The sequence below is a fragment of the Diachasma alloeum genome, unplaced genomic scaffold (assembly GCF_001412515.2).
Source record: "Diachasma alloeum isolate Michigan unplaced genomic scaffold, Dall2.0 Dall_scaffold_00358, whole genome shotgun sequence".
NCBI lineage: Eukaryota > Metazoa > Arthropoda > Insecta > Hymenoptera > Braconidae > Diachasma > Diachasma alloeum.
This window is the reverse complement of record NW_021680497.1, coordinates 926,813-946,543: the sequence shown is the minus strand read 5'-3', so window position 1 is coordinate 946,543 and position 19,731 is coordinate 926,813. Positions and strand designations below refer to the sequence as shown.

At 42.4% G+C, this 19,731-nt stretch overlaps 1 protein-coding gene across 6 annotated transcripts; it reads right to left on the bottom strand.

Annotated features, from left to right (window-relative positions):
- Positions 1-106: 106 nt before the first annotated feature.
- LOC107041161 (acetyl-CoA carboxylase) lies at positions 107-19,037 on the bottom strand. Of its 6 annotated transcripts, none has more exons than XM_015261576.1 (6): positions 18,809-18,853; positions 14,312-14,543; positions 9,429-9,552; positions 3,943-8,171; positions 2,758-3,182; positions 107-2,369 (listed from the first exon to the last, which is right to left on the bottom strand). In XM_015261576.1, exons 2-6 carry the CDS (start codon positions 14,464-14,466, stop codon positions 400-402), a joined length of 6,903 nt encoding a protein of 2,300 aa, XP_015117062.1. In that variant the 5' UTR covers positions 14,467-14,543; positions 18,809-18,853; the 3' UTR covers positions 107-399. The 6 variants fall into 6 exon arrangements, with proteins under 6 accessions (XP_015117062.1, XP_015117061.1, XP_015117057.1 ...); XM_015261575.1 differs by lacking the exon at positions 18,809-18,853 and adding an exon at positions 16,143-16,189; XM_015261571.1 differs by lacking the exons at positions 14,312-14,543; positions 18,809-18,853 and adding exons at positions 12,130-12,395; positions 12,544-12,589.
- Positions 19,038-19,731: the final 694 nt, after the last annotated feature.

The following is a 19,731-nucleotide window of genomic DNA, read 5'->3' as shown; positions in this document are numbered from 1 at the left end:
ATTAGAAAAATCAACATATATAACTTCTTTTTCTGTTAAAAAAATATATTGAAAAATTTCTACTGAAACGTTAAATTTTCAATAAATTCAAAAGAACTTCAACAGAATTTATAAAATTTATTTTACTCATATTTCCTTTTTCCACTAATTTTTCCCTCACCTGCATTCAAATAAAAATACCAACAGAACACATTGTATAACAAAATAAACCTCTATTGACTCTTCCCATCGAGCTATTTTACCCTAAAAAACTAAAAAACATCCAAATCATTCTCACCAGAATTCCCCCAGGAAAGGGCTAGGATTTTCAATTACACATTTCCCCCAGAAACATTCACCCAAAACCCTCATAATGTACATTCAGTTTGCCCCTCATCTCCCCCGAGATACGACTAATCATTAATCAACCTCCTGCGACGTCTCCAACTGCGCCAGTGTCTTCAGCAACTCGGCGCGTTCGGACGGCTGAAGTCGATGTACAATCTCCAAAGCGGCGTCCAGTCGCACCTCCGGACACGTTTCAATAGCGTCCTTAACCCGCGTAACAACAGCATCCCGCTTAACACAATTGATATTCCTCGTCACAACACTATTTTCATTCTGAACCTGATCGATGAGCCAGGAGACAGCAGCTTCGTCCTGATCCCAGAGATACGACTCAGTGGTCCCCTTGTCCTCGACGAACCACCTCCTTAGCATGGCATCAACCTGTCGATAATCCAGCGTAGGCTGAGTGGAGAGCAGATCCCGTTTGATCTCATCCTCAAGCAATCGCCGCCTGAGCCTCCAGTACAGAATCTTCCTGGACTTCTTCCACGGCACAATATCGTGAATCGTATTCTTCTCGAGCATTCTCTCAGGGGTGTCATGAAGATCGGAGAAGTGCACAGCCACCTGATGATAAAGTGGCAGCAGCAGCTGCTCCCTCTGACGTAGTTCAGCCTCCAAATGAGCTTTCTCCTCCCCTGACAGTCCCGCACTCCCCAATTTCTCCTTCAACCCTTGAGCAACAGCATCATTCCTGTGAATGGCCTTAATGACATCCTTCTTCTTAAATTTAATCTCGACAATGCCCTCAGGTTCCAGAACCCCTCCCCTGCTCGTTGGCTCCGCAAACATCTCCATGTACCTCGGATTGATGGACGTATCAATCACAGCCCACGCCCCACCCCTGAGCTCCCCATTCGGTGGAATGTAAACGAAAACAGGTCTCGTGTACTCCCTCAACCCGTCCACTATGTACGCCCCGAATTTAATCACCTGCTCGTACATGTCCTTCATACCCCCCGAGAAGCCTCTCCAATTGGCGAAAATAAACAGTGGCAATTCCTCCCTCGAGAAGTCCTTGATGGCCTGTGCTGTCTTGTAAGCGCTGTCTGGGAACCACACCTGTCCAGCCTGCGACACAGTCTTGGCTTCAGAATCAAGATTAGCGGGATCAGCAGGCAATTGAAACTCAACAGTTCTAGTCTCCACAGCAACAACACCACAAGGTATCCCCCCAAGTCTAGCCCTTCCAGTGACGACAGTCTGCGCCCAGGGCCTCATGATCTCCTCCCAACTGCCACGATCGAAGAATCCAGACTCCCAGGTGTTGGTGTCCACTGACATCCTGCCCTCCAGCATCATCCTGGGGTCGTAGGGAGTCTTCGTGGGAACGTACACAATTTCTCTGTCGATGGGGTCCGATGGTATGACAATGGGCAGTGGTGCTCCCTTGACCTTGGGCACCATGCTGATCCACCTGAGGACAGTGTCGACGCCATCGAGATCCCTCGGTGCTGTTGCATGAGACACCCCATTGTGGTGCATTATGGAGATGCCACCGAGCTGATTGTTGCTTGCATACACCTCCCTCCCCAGGACTGCGTTGAGCGCTCTGTACCCCGTGAGGATGATGTCTGAGTTCTCTATCTGAATGACCCTCTGACCCAGACGAAGGAGGTACGAGCCAATGCCAATGGCCCTGCAAGTGGCCACCGATATCGTCACCACTTCGTCGTAAGCCTTCGACGTCTCCCCAGCTATCATCCCCGCGTACTTGAGATTCTCCACCCCGAGGCCATCGTCAATGCCAATGATATCGGTGATCTGATACCTGGACTCACCCTCGTCCTCGATCAGTGATGCTTTAACCGAGTTGACGGAGGCCAGGCGAGCGTAGTCGTCCGGGGTCAGGTAGATGTACTTGAAGCCCTTGTCGGGGGAGGTGTCGTCCTCCCAGGCGACCTTGAAGAGGCTCTTGACCTCCTCAGCGAGACCTATTCTAGCTCCTGAGTTCGCTGAGAAGTAGACTCGAGGGATTGATAGCTCTCGGGCCTTCTGCGACGCCAGGTAGAAGACGAGATCCTCCCTTGGGCCGAAGGAACCTGTAAGAGAACGAGACATTTTGGGTGATAGACCCGGGAAAAAATTGGGAAATTGGGTGATTTAATGTTACGTAAACTTTCTCAAACTATCGTTTGAGTTTAATGATGAATATTTCAGGATTGCTTTTCATTTAGTAAGATTGGTTCAGTAAAGATTCAGCAGCGAAGTGGTAAATCGGTTCAAGTCGACTTATCGCCCAGTTGAGTTTTTGAGGGATATTTCCGAATCTAAGGGAGATGGCGAAATTTTTGTTATAACCTTTTTTGCAGAGCCGATTGAAAGCTACAACAAATGTAATTACGAAAATTTCGCTATCTCCCTCAGATTCCGAGATATTGATTGAAAACTGGATGGCGGGAAAGTATAAGTGATAGTATCATTACAAACCGATGAGGTACGTTAGGTCGTTGGCGATGAGGATTATCTCACGTCCTGCCGGGTACTCTGGGGTGTAGAGGGTCATTCTCCACGCCACCATTCCCACGTCGTTCTCCCCGGGCAGGCGTTTTTGCTCCATCAGGACGTCACCGTCTAGAACCAACTCTACGTAGTCGATTACAGGGTTCGGCATGACTGGTAGCTGGTGGGTCTGCCCCTCAGTTGACCTCTCATCCAGGAATTTCGTCCACGACTTCTCGATCTGCTGTCTGAACATGTCGGGCAGATCGTAGACGTAAGTGGTGCCTGCACTCTGAGCCTGGAATCTCTTGGCTTGCAAGTAGTCCTTGGTCAGGTATGGGGTAGATATCGGCAGTCCGTGCATCGGTCCAGGCCTCCAGGTCTCCACGTTATTGGACCCATAAGACTCGAACCTGATTGAGAGATCAATAAATCGATAAATAAATTTGTATTAGTCATTTTTTATTATCGTAGCTATTATTAATTTGAAAAATTCAATTGTGAGTACTTTTGTGATTGATGATAAAGTGAAATTTATTTTTCATCATCCTCTTGATGATTAATGATAAAGAAAAAATTATGCGTTCATTTTAATAATTTCGACAAATAGCCTATTAGGATCATTCTTAAGGGGCAACAGAAGGCCGTTTCCCTGAAATTTTCAAACAAATTTCCTGCGCAAAGTTATTAATATTTTTGACACCCAAAGCACATTGATCTTCATCATCGCCTCCTGGAGATTAATGTGCCTTGATTTGTAAAAATATCGATAACTTTCGGCAGGAAATTTGTTAAAAAATTTGGAAAATTAAGGGCATTCTGTCACCCCTTAACTGAACCGTGATGAATTCTATATCGCAATGAAGTTGAATTCTGCTTTGGTCACACTCAATTCTTAATCATTTCTTCATTAAATTTCTTTTCGAAATTCAATTCTTGCCCATTTCCCATAGAAAATATTACAATCCAATAAGTTCAATAGAAAAACCAATTCTGTTAATAATTTCCGTTTTCTACTTTATCAAAAAGCTGACGACCCCTAACTGCAATTCTTCATCAACAGCTAAATGAAAATATTTCTTCTCACAACTCCGGTCATCATATCATTCATCGACAAAATAGTACTACACATTCTCTGCAAAAAAATGACAAAAAACTCATGATATCTCTGACCTGATGACACCAGTCTTGGGGTCAGTCGTCTCCGCGTACAAATGAAGGTCAATGCTGTAGCCACTGTCATTGGAGATGCAGAGCCGCACATTGTAGGTCGGTTTTCCAGGTGCTGGTCTGATGGTCATCTTGATCTCAGCCTGTCGAACCCTCAGCTTCCACAATCGCGGGCCATACCTCAAAACCATACTCGTCACACTCTCCTCAATTCTCGCCGGATCCATGATGACTGTTGGCACAAAATTCAGGAAAATGTGATTGCAATCCGTTCGTTTGGCCAGGGGATGAGAGAATGCGACCTCGAGCTCGTCCATGGCCTCCAGGAGGACCCGTTCCCCCTCATTATGAAGATAATCGAAGCTCGCCTCCTTCGTTATCAAGTCCGAATGCCTCACGATCGAGCGAATGAAGAACCTGTAATCAGTGACTTGTTGTCCTTTGGCGACTTTCGCCTGTCCCAGGTACAGATGCATCTTCTGGTTGGACGTTGGCAGGGCTTCGAGGTCATAAGTCCTCATTCTAGTCAGCTCCAGTTGGAAAGCAGTGCCAGGCTCAAGATGTCTGTAGATCTTGTCCTCGACGAAGCCATCGCGATGGCGGAATGTGAAGAATTTGGGGAACTGGCGTCTTTGAAGGGCTGCGAATGTCACTCGTCGTATTCCCCGTGATATCAACTCGTCTTTGTTCGCCTGGCACCAGTCCCCAAAGAGCCTCGACATGGTGGCGTCGTCCTGCTGGTTCCCATTGTCCTGCACAGCAATGCTGAGTATGTGAACAGGCTCCCCAGGCTTCTCCCCTATGGACGGGTCCACAGGCCCCTGCTCAGCATGACTCAGAGACACATTAATAGAAGTGCTGTGACGAGATTCACTTCCAGCTGCGTCCACAGCCTCCAGAACCTTAGCGGACACTGACGACGGGGACGACAGGTCCTCGAGGAGATCCAGCACTTCATCAGAGTACTGGCTAAACTCGTCGAGGCTGTGGAAAGCCGCCATCGCGCCAGTTCTGTAATTAACGAGCGACTGATTCTGGCGGTTGGGGTGATTGCTCGGTAAGAGGAACTGAAAGTAGACGAGGGGTATCTCCCCAGACAGTTCGAGATGCTGCAGGCACGTCAGCTCGTAACTGATGTACGCTCTCCTCACGTAAACTTCGAGCGCTGCATTGCAGACAGCACGATTCGTGTGGTAAAAGAAATCATGAAGAATATCGAAGATCGAGGTTTCAGAGAGAATCAACTTCTGGAGATTCTCGGGATGGAAGTCGTGGCCGTACATGTCCACTGCCGACAGGAATATCGACTCCATCTGGTTGTGACGAAGCTCGTAAGCTGGTTGGTGAGCTGCAATGAGCACCTGACGTGCACGAAGTGCCACTCTGCTGTGCTCCGAACGATTGAGGCTCGTCAGCTCTGTCAAGGTACTTGCAAGCTCGTCAGTCAGGCCAGGCTCGTTAGCCCAGAGGTGATCGATCAGCATCGTCACCAGGACATTCTTCTTCGTCACGTGATTGTGACTGAATATCGTGTTGGTGACCGTGGGCAAGTCGTCCTTGTACTTCTGCATCAGGGCGGACACGCATTTGTCGTAGTGTCCCTGCTGAAATTGGCTCTCAACGGTGTAGTACTGCCTCAGCAACTCGTGAACAGCTGTCTTCATCCGTCCCCTAATGCCGTTCCTGTACCTCTGGACCAGCTGCACGATCGCCTGAGTCGTCAGGAAGAAGACGTCTCGCTCCGCCCTCTTCGATAATGTTGCTGCGTGTACGTCTATGACAGCAGCTATCTGCTGGGAGGGAAACTGCGCCAGAACAGACGTGATATTCCTCTCGTAGAGAGTCATCATTTTCCGGATCTTCTTCTCCACCGAAATCGGTATTCGCCCTGATATCGTGGAGATCACCTCCTGGAGCTCGAGGAGGGGTAGACTGGGATCCCTGAGGGAACTCATGAATTTCTCGATCAGCTCGCGCAGTCGGGGCAGGTGGTAGGGATCAGGCAGGCAGTAACCGCCGAGAGTGTTCTCCAGGGCGGCTCTGTACTTGGCATGAAGGAGATTGAGCTTCTCAGGGACTGCCGGCACTGTCGGCGGGGGAAACTGCCCAGTGTACTCCTGGGCTTTGGTCACCAGGGAGGGATCGTCCAGCTCCAGATGTGCAATGAGAGTGCCGGCCTCCAGGACAGCGCCAGGACGTTTAACGTAGAAAACAGAGCCCGATTCACTAGCTGTAACCGTCATCACCATCTTCATGACTTCGATCTCGGCGTAAGCCTGGCCCGCCTCGATGTGCCCGCCGTCCTCGACCAGGAAATTTATGAGCTTTCCAGCTGATGGGGCTCGAAGGAGCGAGGGGTCGTTGTCCTTCTCGAAGATGCAGGTCTGATTGCCGATGACGATGCGGTAACGATCGACCTCCTCTCTCATGTATGTTGTGAAGCTCGAGCCGTCCAGGGACAGCAGGAGGCCACCGTCGGAGAGCCGGTGGAGCTCGACTTCCTTGTAGGATCCATTCATCACCAGGAAGTAGCTGTTGGGTCCGCACTTGGCTGTCTGGATCTTGTACTTCCATCCGTCGTTGATCAGCTCGACGTCGCAGACGTTATTGAGATCATTGCTGGCTTGTATGTGGCCTCGATCAAGCGCCGCCTGGAAGCCACTGAAGGCCGCCATGATGGTGCGGTCGGCGATGTGGAGGGCCCCACACGTGACCGCCAACAGGACATCGGGCTTGTCGCTGCGGACGCGTTCGGCGATGAGAGCGTCCAGCCAGGCGGTGTCGATGGTGTTGATCTGGAAGGACTCCGTCTCCAAAAGAGTGATGAGGTACTCGACAGTCGTGCGGAAGTCCCCCCTGATGGACAGCTCCTTCAGGGCGATCACCAGGTTCTCACGCGCCATATTGCGGTCCTCCCCCCAGGAGAAACAGTGGCCGAATTGGGAGTCCGCGAACTCGTGGAGACCCCCGGACGCTCCCACCGAGAAGTAACCCCAGACGTTCTTCGACGACCGAAAGTTCAGCTCTTGGACTGTCCCCGAGGAGGGCTTGAACCCCTCGTCCGGGTTCTCACTGGTGATTCTGGCTGCTATCACGTGGCCCCAGGGCTGCGGTTTGTGCCGGGGCTGGTCGAAGTCGATGGTGCTGTCCCCCCAGGGGCTCTCGCCGTACAGCAGACGAATGTCCTTGATGTGGTGCAGTGGCAAACCCATGGCAATCTGCAGCTGCGCCGCTGGGAGATTCACGTCCGACACCATCTCCGTGCAGGGATGCTCCACCTGGAGTCTCGGGTTCAGCTCGAGGAAGTAGTAGCGCCCGGATGTGTCGTAGAGGTACTCCACGGTGCCCGCACTGACGTAGCCCACCATCTTCGCGAGCCTCACCGCGGCCTTCTCCATCTCCTCGAAAATCTCGGGCTTCGCTATGACAGCCGGTGCCTCCTCGATGATCTTCTGGTGTCTCCGCTGGATCGAACAGTCACGGCCGAACAGGGAAATGGCGTTGCCGTAGTTGTCGGCTAAAAGTTGGACCTCCAGGTGGCGGGCGCATTTCGCTAATTTCATTATGAATATCGGGGAGCCAGGGACTTCCGCCTGGACTTGACGGAAGAGCGACGGGAGCTCCTCGGCGTTCTCCACCTTGCGGATGCCCTTGCCACCCCCACCCTCGCTCGCCTTCACCATCACTGGAAAGCCGATTTTTTTTACGGCTGCTAGGCACTCCTCCACCGTCGACACGCAGCCCTTTCGGAACAGCTCGGACGATATTTTTATCTTCTTTCCGCTGTATTGGGCTTTGAGCTCCGAGCCCGACCAGGGGAGGGTCGGGACCTCCGCTGTCTGGGCGACGATGCTCGAGGCGATCTTGTCGCCGAGCGCCCACATCGCTCGCTCGGAGGGACCGATGAAGGATATGTTGTTCTTGTGGAGGAGCTCGGGGAGCTTGGGGTTCTCCGAGGCGTGACCCCAGCCCGCCCAGACCGCCTGTACCTGCGTTCGCAGGGCTATGTCAACAATCAACTCTACGTTGGCGTAGTTGTTGTTGTTTGAACCCCCTGGCACGGGGACGTACTGGTCAGCCATTTTTATGTACTCGGCGTTGGCCTTCAGGTCCTCCGGGGTCACCATCACCACGAAACGCACGGCTCTCTCGTTTTTGAACATTTCGTACGACCATCTTCGCACTGAACGCATGCATTTCACCGCTGCTATGCCGTTGTTGGCGATTAAAACCTGAGGGGGGGATTGAGGGGGGGATGAGCGAGGATCATTTATCATATTGTGGTAGTATTGTTTTTATATATTCATATATTTATTTGTGTAGTTATATATTGGGGAGGGGGGCTGCCGAGGATGTGACGTCACGCAATTTTTTTTATTTTTAAAGGAAGAAATCGCACAGTGAGAACGCAAAGTTAGTTTTGCCAGGGAATTATTCTCTTGGAGGGAGAATTTATTCTTTTAGGTATTTCGTCAGGCCAGTCATTTCAAGTGGCCCAAGTCCAACTCTGAGTATTGCAGGGGACGATTAGATATGGCCTTGAATGAACGCGATTGACAATTATTAACATTTAGCATTATTCCAAATTATTTTGTTTCAAAATGTCAAATTTTAAAAAAAACTATTACTGGGAAGTTATTCCGGGTTAAGTAGAAATGTTATGGCTCGATTTGATAGATATTATCATAAGGAATATTTTGAGGTGAAAAATATATTGAGCAAAAGATTTTCGAGAAATTGCTGTGTCGGAAAAAGTACTTGATTGCTTGATCTGAAATTTCGCCGAGATTTGCTCCCAGACAATGCCAATTATTTCACAAAATTTCACATTTTTAGCATCGACTTTACTCCTTTTTTGGTGGAGATTTATAGAAAAAAATTCCGTAAAATCTGCGCACACATTTTCGAAAAACATCATATCTTGACGTTTCGTGACATTCTACGTAATTTCCACTGGGAGAGATGAACGCAAAAAGACGTGTAAAAATAGAAAAAGAAGGAAGAGAAAAAATTAAGTGAATAAAAAGAATGCACAAATAATAGAATGCAATCGGGAAAATTAGATCTTCGTCATAATAATGAATTAATAACATCTATTGACTTTCTCTGCCAAAAAATGTCTATTCAAAAAATTCTACACAAAAAAATGCTTAATTTTCAATGAAAATCTCAGCAGAATTATAACAAAAATTAATTATCTTCTGAACTTCGCAATTTTTTATTCCTTCTTCGACTGCTTCCGAAGTGAGAACACGTCTTGATAAACAGTACCAGCAAACCAATAGGATGAATCTACAATTTTTAAATTTTCCTTGAAACACCTTTCTTGCGCCTCTTTTTGTCCCGCTATTAATGAACCTCACGATTTCTTTGATTACGTCACGAGTTCAAGGCATTGACGACTCGATTGAAAATACAGCCTCCGTAGATACTAAGTACTCCCCTCAATACGCCTAATAACAAAAAATAAAAACCGGTTTTTTATTTACCTTATTAATGACTTTGGTCCCATTGAATCGGTGAACAAATTCTTCGGGCGTTGCAACAGTGAAGTCCTTCTCTTGTCCTGGACTTTGGGTCTGGATCATCACCGTGCCCTGGGACATGCTGGGCCTGGGATGAACGAAAAAAATTACAATCCGTTAGATGTTTTGGCCGGAAAGAGAAAGCCATACCCTATTACTCAATCACGCAAAGTGTTTAGCATGCGGACTTTGCTCGGTCTTCGCAGGCGAGAAAAATACTTCTGGAGAAATACAAATATTGAACGAATGTCAGCGAATACGGAAATGTGGAGGGAATAACTGTTGTTTTTATTTGCAATCCTTGCAATTGATCGGCGTGATGTGTCATTAATGAACGAGATTAGACTCAACATCGCCACCTACCTCATATCCAATGACGCTAAAAACTACAATTGCTCATGAATTGCTGAGATTACAGCGGTGCTAGGCACTCATGACGCAGTTGACGCGCTGAGAGAAACAATTAATTCTGCCAGAATCCTAAAACCTAGCGAATTCGCTAGACAATTCTATTGAAATGTTCAAATGAAAATATTCTACAGAAAAAATCAAAAGAATTCGATTTTTCTATACAACTTATTCTACTGAGCTATTTTCTATAGAATTTCCTTAGCTTAAATTTTCTAAGTTTTTTTTCTGATTTTCTTGATGAGAAGGAAGGAAAAGAGAATGAAAGAAACTTAAAAAATTTGAGCCGAGAAAATTCTATAGAAAATATCTGAAGAGAATAACTTACATAGAAAAATCGACTTTGCTAGGTTTTCCTAGTAACTAATTTACTTGAGGGAAATTAACCAACTTGAAGAGGGAAATTTAACATCTTTCACAGAAATTGAATTTTTGTCGTGATCATCAGAAATATCCCCAGAAGAATTCCAACTGTTGGCAGGAAAAAATATAATCTATTGTGCGAGAATCATTTGATCTGAGAGAACTCCCTAGGTTTGTACCATAGAACGAATCCATTGACAAGGAAAGAATATTTTTTATCAAAAAAAAATTGTCTCCTCGAAGTTATTTAGTTTTGCCAATAACACAGTTTTCAAGAAAATTGTAATTTCCTCTGGAAATTATCATTTGTTCCATGGAAATTATGAGTGTTTATTGGACAAAGATACACACTACGCTATAAAATTCACTTGATAAAACAGGGGCCTCATAAAATTCTCTGTAGAACGAATGTATTGACTCGAAAGACACGTAAATGTCTCACGAGAACAATTACTACAACGAAAATTATCGTGCTTCGATGGAAATTTTCTTTTTTCTTCACTGATTTTTTCTCTCGTGTGCATGAGACATCGAGGTTTTACCTTCGTCATCGATAAAACCATGAAAGGACGTTTTATTTTTTGTCACACGTGCTGGTAATTGGAGGAGGGTATTCTCACGTTGATTGAATTCCAAGAATTCTTTGATTCACTTGATTTATGGTATCAACATTTATTGAATTAACTGATTTGAGACTAATGATTCACATTTGCGAAGGCTCGCGGCAGACTAACGGCCTGACCATTCTGATCGAAATACCCGCGAATCGAAGTCCAATTTTACTGTTCACTTGACTCATTCTGTTTTGATTCCGAGGATAATCCGGCACTTTGGGCAGGAAATCTGCTGTGGCCTGGTGGCATTCATTCGTAAACACTCGAAGATTATTTCAGTTATTTAGAGTCTGAATTTATGAGTGGTTGAAGACAAAGGGAATACACAGAGACAAAAAGTTTAAAGTTTACAGAGTCGAGGTACTGAATTCAAGGGAGTTGTGGCTCTCGAAGACTGGTACTGGGTATAAAAAACTGGTTAATTGATTTCAGTAGCAAAAACGTATCGATTTTGGTGAGAATAATTTTAGAATCGAGAATTTTTTGAGTTTTCAATTGAGAATAATTCTGTTCTAACGAAGATGAATTGAAAAAACTAAGATGGAAATTCAAGAATCCTAAGATTCTTATTGGAAGAACCCCAAGGTTCTTATTTTAAGAACTTCAAGCTACTTATCTTAAGAACCCCAAGGTTCTTAGTTAAATGACTTCAAGATTTTTATTTTGAGAACATCAAAGTTCTTTTTTAATAATTTTGCTGATTTTAGTAACTCCTTTGTTTATTTTAAGGACTCTGATAAGAAATTTGCTCATTTTACGATCTGTTTGAGGTGTGGATCTGCTAAGAACTTCATTTATTTCCCATCATTCTATTTTGATAATAACTTATCTTATTTTACGAACCCCAACTTTCCTTTTATTTCAAAAACTCCGAGATTTCGATTCAAAAGCCCCAAAAGTCTCAATGCCAAAACCAATTTTTCCCTAAAATAAGAGAAAATGTGCCTCAATTCAAGTGCAATTCCTACCGCATTTCCAGTATCTCTAATTTTTCGAGAACATTCTCTTGACTGTAAACGAAACCCCTTTATCTATATGAACTTTTAGAATTGTGTTTTCCCCTGCAATTATTATTTTTCATTTATGAAACTACTTCATTGACTCAACGATACAATGAAGTAATTATATATACAAAACAACACAACAATAAAAATTAATAATCGTATGAGAAAACACAATTCTAAAATTCAAATCCAAATTCTTCCCTAGAGTTCGAAAATCCACAAATCTCTCCTGAAAACAATAAACGTTTCATCTCGACGTCACTAATAAACATTTACGTGAGTCCTGGTGTCTCAGATCGCCGGCGGCTGGTCGACACCGATAGGTCGTCATCCTCCAAGGAGGTACGTCTCTCATCGAAATCATCGCTTCTGGACGACTCTAGGAGATTGTCCGAGCTCTTCCAAATGGGATTCTTCTCATCACTCCGTGCCAAAACAAATCTCTTCATCCGGCGCATGGTGCTGTCTAGCATGTCTCTCAGCAGTCGTAAAATTTTTATCACTCTCGGTATTAAAAACTCGAACAACTCTGTCACTCTGATCTTCCCCGAGAATAGAAAAAATAGGGACTAAATAAAGGGCTCACTCCGTCTGCCGCATCCGTCCATACACTCATTGAACATGAAAATTATAATCCGTGAATGCATGTGTGTACGCAGAGAACTTAGTTCAGAAAATGTAAGTGCATACTTTTTGGCGAATCATTGGAAAGAGGCGAAATTCGGGGGACAAGACGATGAAGAATTTTTTAAAGAACACTGAGTGGGTACGTGCACCTCGCAAGATCAGCAATTACTGACTTGACAGTCCGCTCAGGTGGCGGATACTTTCTCGTCACGAAACGGGAATATCCCTCCCCTGATGTTTCAGTTATGAAGTGAGAAAGGCGATGGTAAATGGATCATCAACTTCTGCATTCAGAGGCTTCGGTGCTCTGAACCGATTCAGTTTCGCGGTCGTTCGTTCATGGAAATTGGGAATTTGGGGGCTGGGGGTCAGGGTTCAGGGTGATTGGATCGTAAGACATGCGGTCCCTGCACTATCTCGTGGCGATGGACCCATGACACCTGATTGACTATCGACCAATCGTAGGGCCTCCGTTCCCTCTACTTAGCTAGTCGTGGGGACCACGTGGCTAACGCGATGCTTCCGATTAGCATGTGCGTCAGGGAAAGATGAAGTATTATGTCGAAGTTATATGGTCAATTGTGCGCAGTTGTCATTAGTAGAGAATAGAGTTGCAGGTGTGGAATTGGTTTTGATTAGCTGAGTATTTTTAGAGTTTTTAATTTTATGGAAAAACCTGGCGAATTCGATACAGAATTCGATGGAGAATTCTATCGGGTTTATATTGAACTTCTGTTGAACAATCTATCTGTTTTTGGACGATTCTATTGAAGAAATCCGAAGTTTTATTGCGTGTTTTTTCAATGGGAAATTTACAATAAAAATTATTTTGTAGAGAAAATCTGTAGAATTTTATATTTATAAAAAAAATCCTGAGGCATTTTCTACGGGAATTCCTTGACATAAAGTTGCTAATGTATAAATTTTCTCGACATGAATTTTCTAGATTAAAGTTAGCTTAAAATTTTCTGAATTTTGAATGAACAATGAAAAACAAGAAAAATGCAGCGAAAAAAAATAGACGGAATATTCTGCAGAATAATCTAAAGCGATTGAATTTTTAATATAGCACCCCCAAACAAATCGCACAGCCGAATAAATTTCCCAAGAAATCACCGCAAAAAACCTAACAGAATTTCTCAAGGGAATTCTAATAGAACTCCGATTAAATTTTTAGAGAATTCCAATAAGTTTTCCATACGCAGCCCTCATTTCCCCCCCAACCAATAAACTCGAGAACAAATTCATCGAAAACCGCATCACCACGTATGAAAAAATTCAATAGAAAATCTTAGCAAATTCGCTAGAAAATTCTGTTGAAATTCTCTAGAAATTCTATGGGGATTCTATAAAAATTCTAGAGAATTCTCGTTAATTCTATTTGTTTTTTGCGCAGATTCTATTAGGTATTTGATAAGAAAAAGTCAATAGATTTCAATTTTTCTGTTTGAATTTTTCTGCTGAGATTTTGTCTATTAAAACTATTGGCCCGGATTTTCTGTTTTTTCCGCTATAATTTGATTTGTTTTGTTTTGCAGGATCCGAGTGAAAAAAAAATGGAAAATTCATGTTTAAGTATTCTTATAGATAAAATTCCAAGAGAATATTCATATAGAAAAATCGAAATCTATTGACTTTTTCAGTGGAAAAAATAGAATTTTAACGAGAATTCCCTAGATTTTTAGTAGAATTCCAATCGAATTTCCAGAGAATTCCAATAAACTTTTTTAGCGAATTGGGTAGGTTTTCTGATTGAACTTTTCTATGCATAACCCCGCGTTCTACTGCCCCTCAACCAGAAAGAAATGCAAAAAAAAAATTAAAAATTCACCTGAGCCGTTTACGGCGCTCAACCAGACCCGGCAAAATGGGTTGCTGTGTGGTTCCGTCATTCTCAACACAAGGAAAACTGTCCGCAGTCTCTAACTCCTCGGACTCTGAAGGATCAGGTTCTCCAACGACAAAACTCACTGGTGCTTCAGCCATTGTGTCCACCTGATCACTTTGCTGAATTCTCTCAAGGCCACTCTCGGTTGAATTTATTTCCTTACATAAAGGTGTACCTTTGAAAATTCCAAAATTGTAGTTTCTCGGGGATAACTGATAGCAACACCCATTGAAAAAGCACCCGGATGAGTAGAAATAGTCATGCTCGGTTCGTTAAAACCCACAGGATGAAGAAGAAGCTTTAGCATTAATCAATTATAATTTTATTCTCTCCATTCCGCGTCATTGGTGCTGTTACATCACTACTGTTATCGATGAGTGTGAATGTTATCGGGAAATAAACTGAACTTTGGAGAATGTAAAAATTCAAAATCGTACGTGCATCGACGAGAAGGCGCTTTTATCCTGACTTTATAAATTTACAAAGTAGTCGGGTCAAACGAAACAGAAAACATGAAATTAGTAGCGAAGCTGTAAAACGATTCAAGTCGAGTTAACTCTTGGCTGAGTCTTCGAGGAATATCTCCGGATCTAAGGGAGATAGCGAAATACGACTTTGATATTTTTATTCACGGAGAGAAATATTCAATAAAAATTACGTATCTTTTTCGTAATTCCGGAGCGAAATGCGGTTGTAGAAAATTTTACGGAACTGTTACGGAATTTTTCCAGAGCGTTCCGTAATTTTTATCTGAATCTCCTGTGAAAAATTACGATACCGTCACTTAAATTTTCGGAGTCGATTCCGTAATCGGTAAGCGAATTGTGAGTTCCGTAATTTTTACTGAATATTTCCCTCCGTGTTCGCGATTACGAATTTGATATTTTTATTCACGGAGAGAAATATTCAGTAAAAGTTACGTATCTTTTTCGTAATTTCGGAGCGAAATGAATTTTTCCAGAGCGTTCCGTAATTTTTATCTGAATCTCCTGTGAAAAATTACGATACCGTCACTTAAATTTTCGAAGTCGATTCCGTAATCGGTGAGCGAATTGTGAGTTCCGTAATTTTTACTGAATATTTCCCTCCGTGTTCGCGATTACGAATTTGATATTTTCATTCTGGTTTGGAGAAAAATTTTGCTACCTGCCTTAGAATCCGAGATATTAATTGAAAACTGACTAATAGTCGAAATCTTGGACTTGGACCGGTTCATCGCTTCGCTACTGAAACGTAAATTTGAAAAACTTCTTATCAGCGCGATGGAGCAATCAATGGGGCACTGCATTCCACTCTCAACTTACCCCAGAGATAACGGAAAATTGAGTTCTTCAGAGAAATTAAAACCATGCGACTAGTATTTCTACGTCTCCGCAGGTATGCGAGATGCGGAATTTTAATGATCACTCGAAATGCCCAAAAAACAGCGCCGGCGATTGTCAAGCAGTACACGAATAAACCTTGAAAACAAATATTCCGATTTTTGTTATCCCTCGAGTACTTTTTTCTTCCACAACTCGAAGGTGCAATGAGTCATTGCCGATCGAGATTCAATTGAATTATACCGATGGAGTCGGGGAGTTGTTGCAGCATGCTCCGTGCAACGATACGAATTTTGTCGGTAGCACCAGCCTGTCCAGGGCTATTTTTTATGACCCTTCGCACTATGATTCCCATCCATTGCGCACCGCAATCCGATGAAGAGTGATTTATCTTTATGATTTTTAGTTAAATTGCTTTGGATTGTCGAGAAGAAAAAATGATGCGCACGTACAATGGACTACCGAACACACCAGACTGCTAGACTTCGATATACTTGGGTCCAACGATGAACGGAAAATGGTTCAGAGGTCGACGTTGTGTGCTCGAAGTAACTTCTTTGGGATTCGCCTTGTCGGTCGCGCGATCGCATTTTCAATGTTGACGCGTCAGTTGTTATCAGGGAATTGAATAATATGACATTGAATTTCATTTCTATTTTTGTATGTTATGCTTCGGGGGTTATTGAATATGCACGAAAGAATTTAATAGAAAAACCTAGCGAATTTGTGAGACAATTCTGTTGGATTTATATTGGACTTTTTATTAGTTTTTGGCCGATTCTGTTGGAATGTTCAATGGAAAAAGTCAATAGAATTAGATTTTTCTTTGTAACTTATTCTTTTCAGATATTTCCTGTAAAATTTCCTCGGCTCAAATTTTCCGAGTTTTTTTGTTTGATTTTCTTCGTGAAAAGAAAAGAAAAATAGCAGGAAATAACATTGAAAATTTGAGCCAAGGAAATTCTATAGAAAATATCTCAAGAATAAGTTGTATAGAAAAATCGAATTCTTTTGACTTTTCCTATAAAATATTTTCTATTGAACATTTCAGTAGAATCGGCCAAAAACTAATAGAAAGTTCAATAGAAATCCAATAGAATTGTCTAGCGGATTCGCTGGGGTTTTTTAGAAAATTGGTTCGTCCGTGGGGAAATGTTAAATAGGCACTTGAGGGTTTGCAGAAGATTTTTTTACTGCTAAATATGCATAATGAGTTAACAGTACTGAAAACAATTTTTTTATCTCGATAAACGATGAAAGTAATGAAATCTTGTGATTTAATAATGTTTTTCATAATTGTTCATGATTTTTTAGGGTAAAAAATCCACGTGTAATATTTTTTATCTTTTTTTCATAATGTTGGAGTCCAATTTCTGTATGTTATGCAACAATCCAGTCATTTGTAGTGCTCAATAACTTTGAATTCTCGAAACGGTAGAACTGCTTCAATATTATCATTCATAATTGAATGTTGCATCTTTATCCATTTTTTGTATGCAGGCGCGTTCCCCCAGACGCTAGAAAAAGTCTGGGAACCCCCACCAGATTCCCACATTCTGCGATAATTCACCAAACACAGAGTTTATTTGACGTTTCGAATTAATTTCTCTGTGAAATACTCAGTTGAATCTAATTACATTTTCAGTTAAAATTAAATTCTTCCTTTTTTTATTTTACAACAACAATTCTGGTCAGGTTAAATTATTCATTCGAATGAATGAATTTCGAAAATTGTATTCAACAGCAAACGAAGAGTTGTAGATAATTGAAACAAAGTCAAGAGACGAAATTAATTGTGAATATAATTACGCATGATAAATTTTTAGTACATTAGAGTACAAGGGCACAAATTTCCTCGCCAAATTACCTCACCTTCGGCTCGGCCTGTACACACATTCGTTGAAAACGAAATTTATTACCGAGTGCTCTATAATATTTTATGTCAAGTCGTGCAACATAAAATATTTAATTTAATAATAAAAATGTTGAATAGAATGCGGGCGAACAACAAACGAAATTTTTTGATAGAAATCTAATAGAACTCCGATAGAATTCTTACAGAGTTCCAATAAAAATTCTATTAAAGGATTCCGCAGCTCTACTGCGCTTTTTTGAATAGAAAATGTTCAAGTGAATAGATGGTACAGAAAAATCGAATTCTACGGATTTTTTTCTATAGAAAAAAAATTCCATTGAACATTTCTATTGAAAATTGAATAGAAATGTAATAGAATTTTTTACCGAATTCGCTAGGTTTCTTCTAAAAATTTTTCGAACCTCTCAGTTTAACGAAGAAATCATGAAATAAACCCCCACTACCCCCTTCGCAATAATTCTCCCAAAAAAATGCCTGAATACCTGAGTCTGTTGCGATTCTCTCTCAATTTAAACTTGAGTTCCTATTGAAAATTGAATAGAAATGGAATAGAATTTTTTACAAAATTCGCTAGGTTTCTTATAAAATTTTTTTGAACCTCTCAATTTAACGAAGAAATCATGAAATAAACCCCCACTACCCCCTTCGCAATAATTCTCTCAAAAAAATGCCTGAATACCTGACTCTGTTGCTATTCTCTCTCAATTTAAAATTGAGTTCCTGTTGAAAATTGAATAGAAATGGAATAGAATTTTTTACAAAATTCGCTAGGTTTCTTCTAAAAATTTTTCGAACCTCTCAGTTTAATGAAGAAATCATGAAATAAACCCCCACCCCCCCTTCGCAATGATTTTCTAAAAAAAAAATGCCTGAATAGACCTCAATAGAGAGACCCCCCTCAAATATCTGTTGCTATTCTCTCTCAATTTGAAATTGAGATAGACCAAAGTGCGCTACCAGAGAGAGAGAAGCCATGAATGAATGAAGAGAGCCCGACGGCGATTGGTGGAGTGTCATGTCAGGCGATGGGTGAACGGTCGCCGATTGGTCCAGCCATGTTTATGCGTACACCCCAGTGTTTCCAAGGAGCACATGCCTTAAATACTACTGCGCGTGGGGTAAAAAACGTTCTTTCAGCGATTGTAAACGCAAACTTGTCACTTGAATCGATGGAGGGAGTAGTGGACGATGCATTGTCAATTACTAGCAATTAATGCAGCCACTGCAATGGTCAACACTCACCGATGATGAATCCTGCGCTGCTGTTTACTTCCACCCTCCACGAGGTTAGAATCCAATTTCTGGCCGTCACCTGCCATTTGAATAATCTAATGCTCTATGTCACATACAAAAACAATTCGATCGTCTAAAAATATTCGGTGGTGTTGTGGGTATTTTTTCGCGTTTTGTTCAGTGTCACGACCTCGAGTGCACGAGTGCATTGGGATTCAACGTCACGAACATCGATAACACCTGCACCGCCGGCACTACATACAATACTAGGTTTTTTAGGTTTTAGTGGAGTACTATTTCTCCGTTTGGACACAGGGCGTTTACATGGGCACACGTGTGTTCATGTGGCCCAAAAGGGAGCCGTGGTAAGTCGTGGGTTACTGATGGTAAGTCAGGGTGTACCTGCTGAGCACCTCCGTCGGCCGGCGAGGCCCACAGGGTGAAAAAATTTAATAGACAAATTAGCGAATTCGGTAGATTTTTCTACTAAATTTCTTCCTAATCCCGTAGAATTATTTTCTATGACGTCACAAAGATGGGGAACGCTATGTAAATTTCCTTCTTTAATGTAAATTCTATTGGATTTCTGTTGAACTTTCTATTAGTTTTTGGCCGATTCTATTGAAATGTTCAATGTAGAAAATATTCAATACAAAAAGTCAACTTTTGATTTTTTTACATAATTTATTCTGTTGAGATATTTTCTACAGAATTTCCTCGGTTCAAATTTTCTTTTTTTTCATTCTATTTTTCTTCTATTTTCATTGAGGAGATTGAATAAAAAAACTTAAAAATTTGAGTCCAGGGATTTCTCTACAAAAATGTATTAATAGAGTAAGTTGTATAAAAAATTGAATTCTATTGTTTTTTCTTCTCCATTGAAGATTTCTATCGGAAAAAAAACGCGCAGATAAGCTGCGGATTTTTTTTTT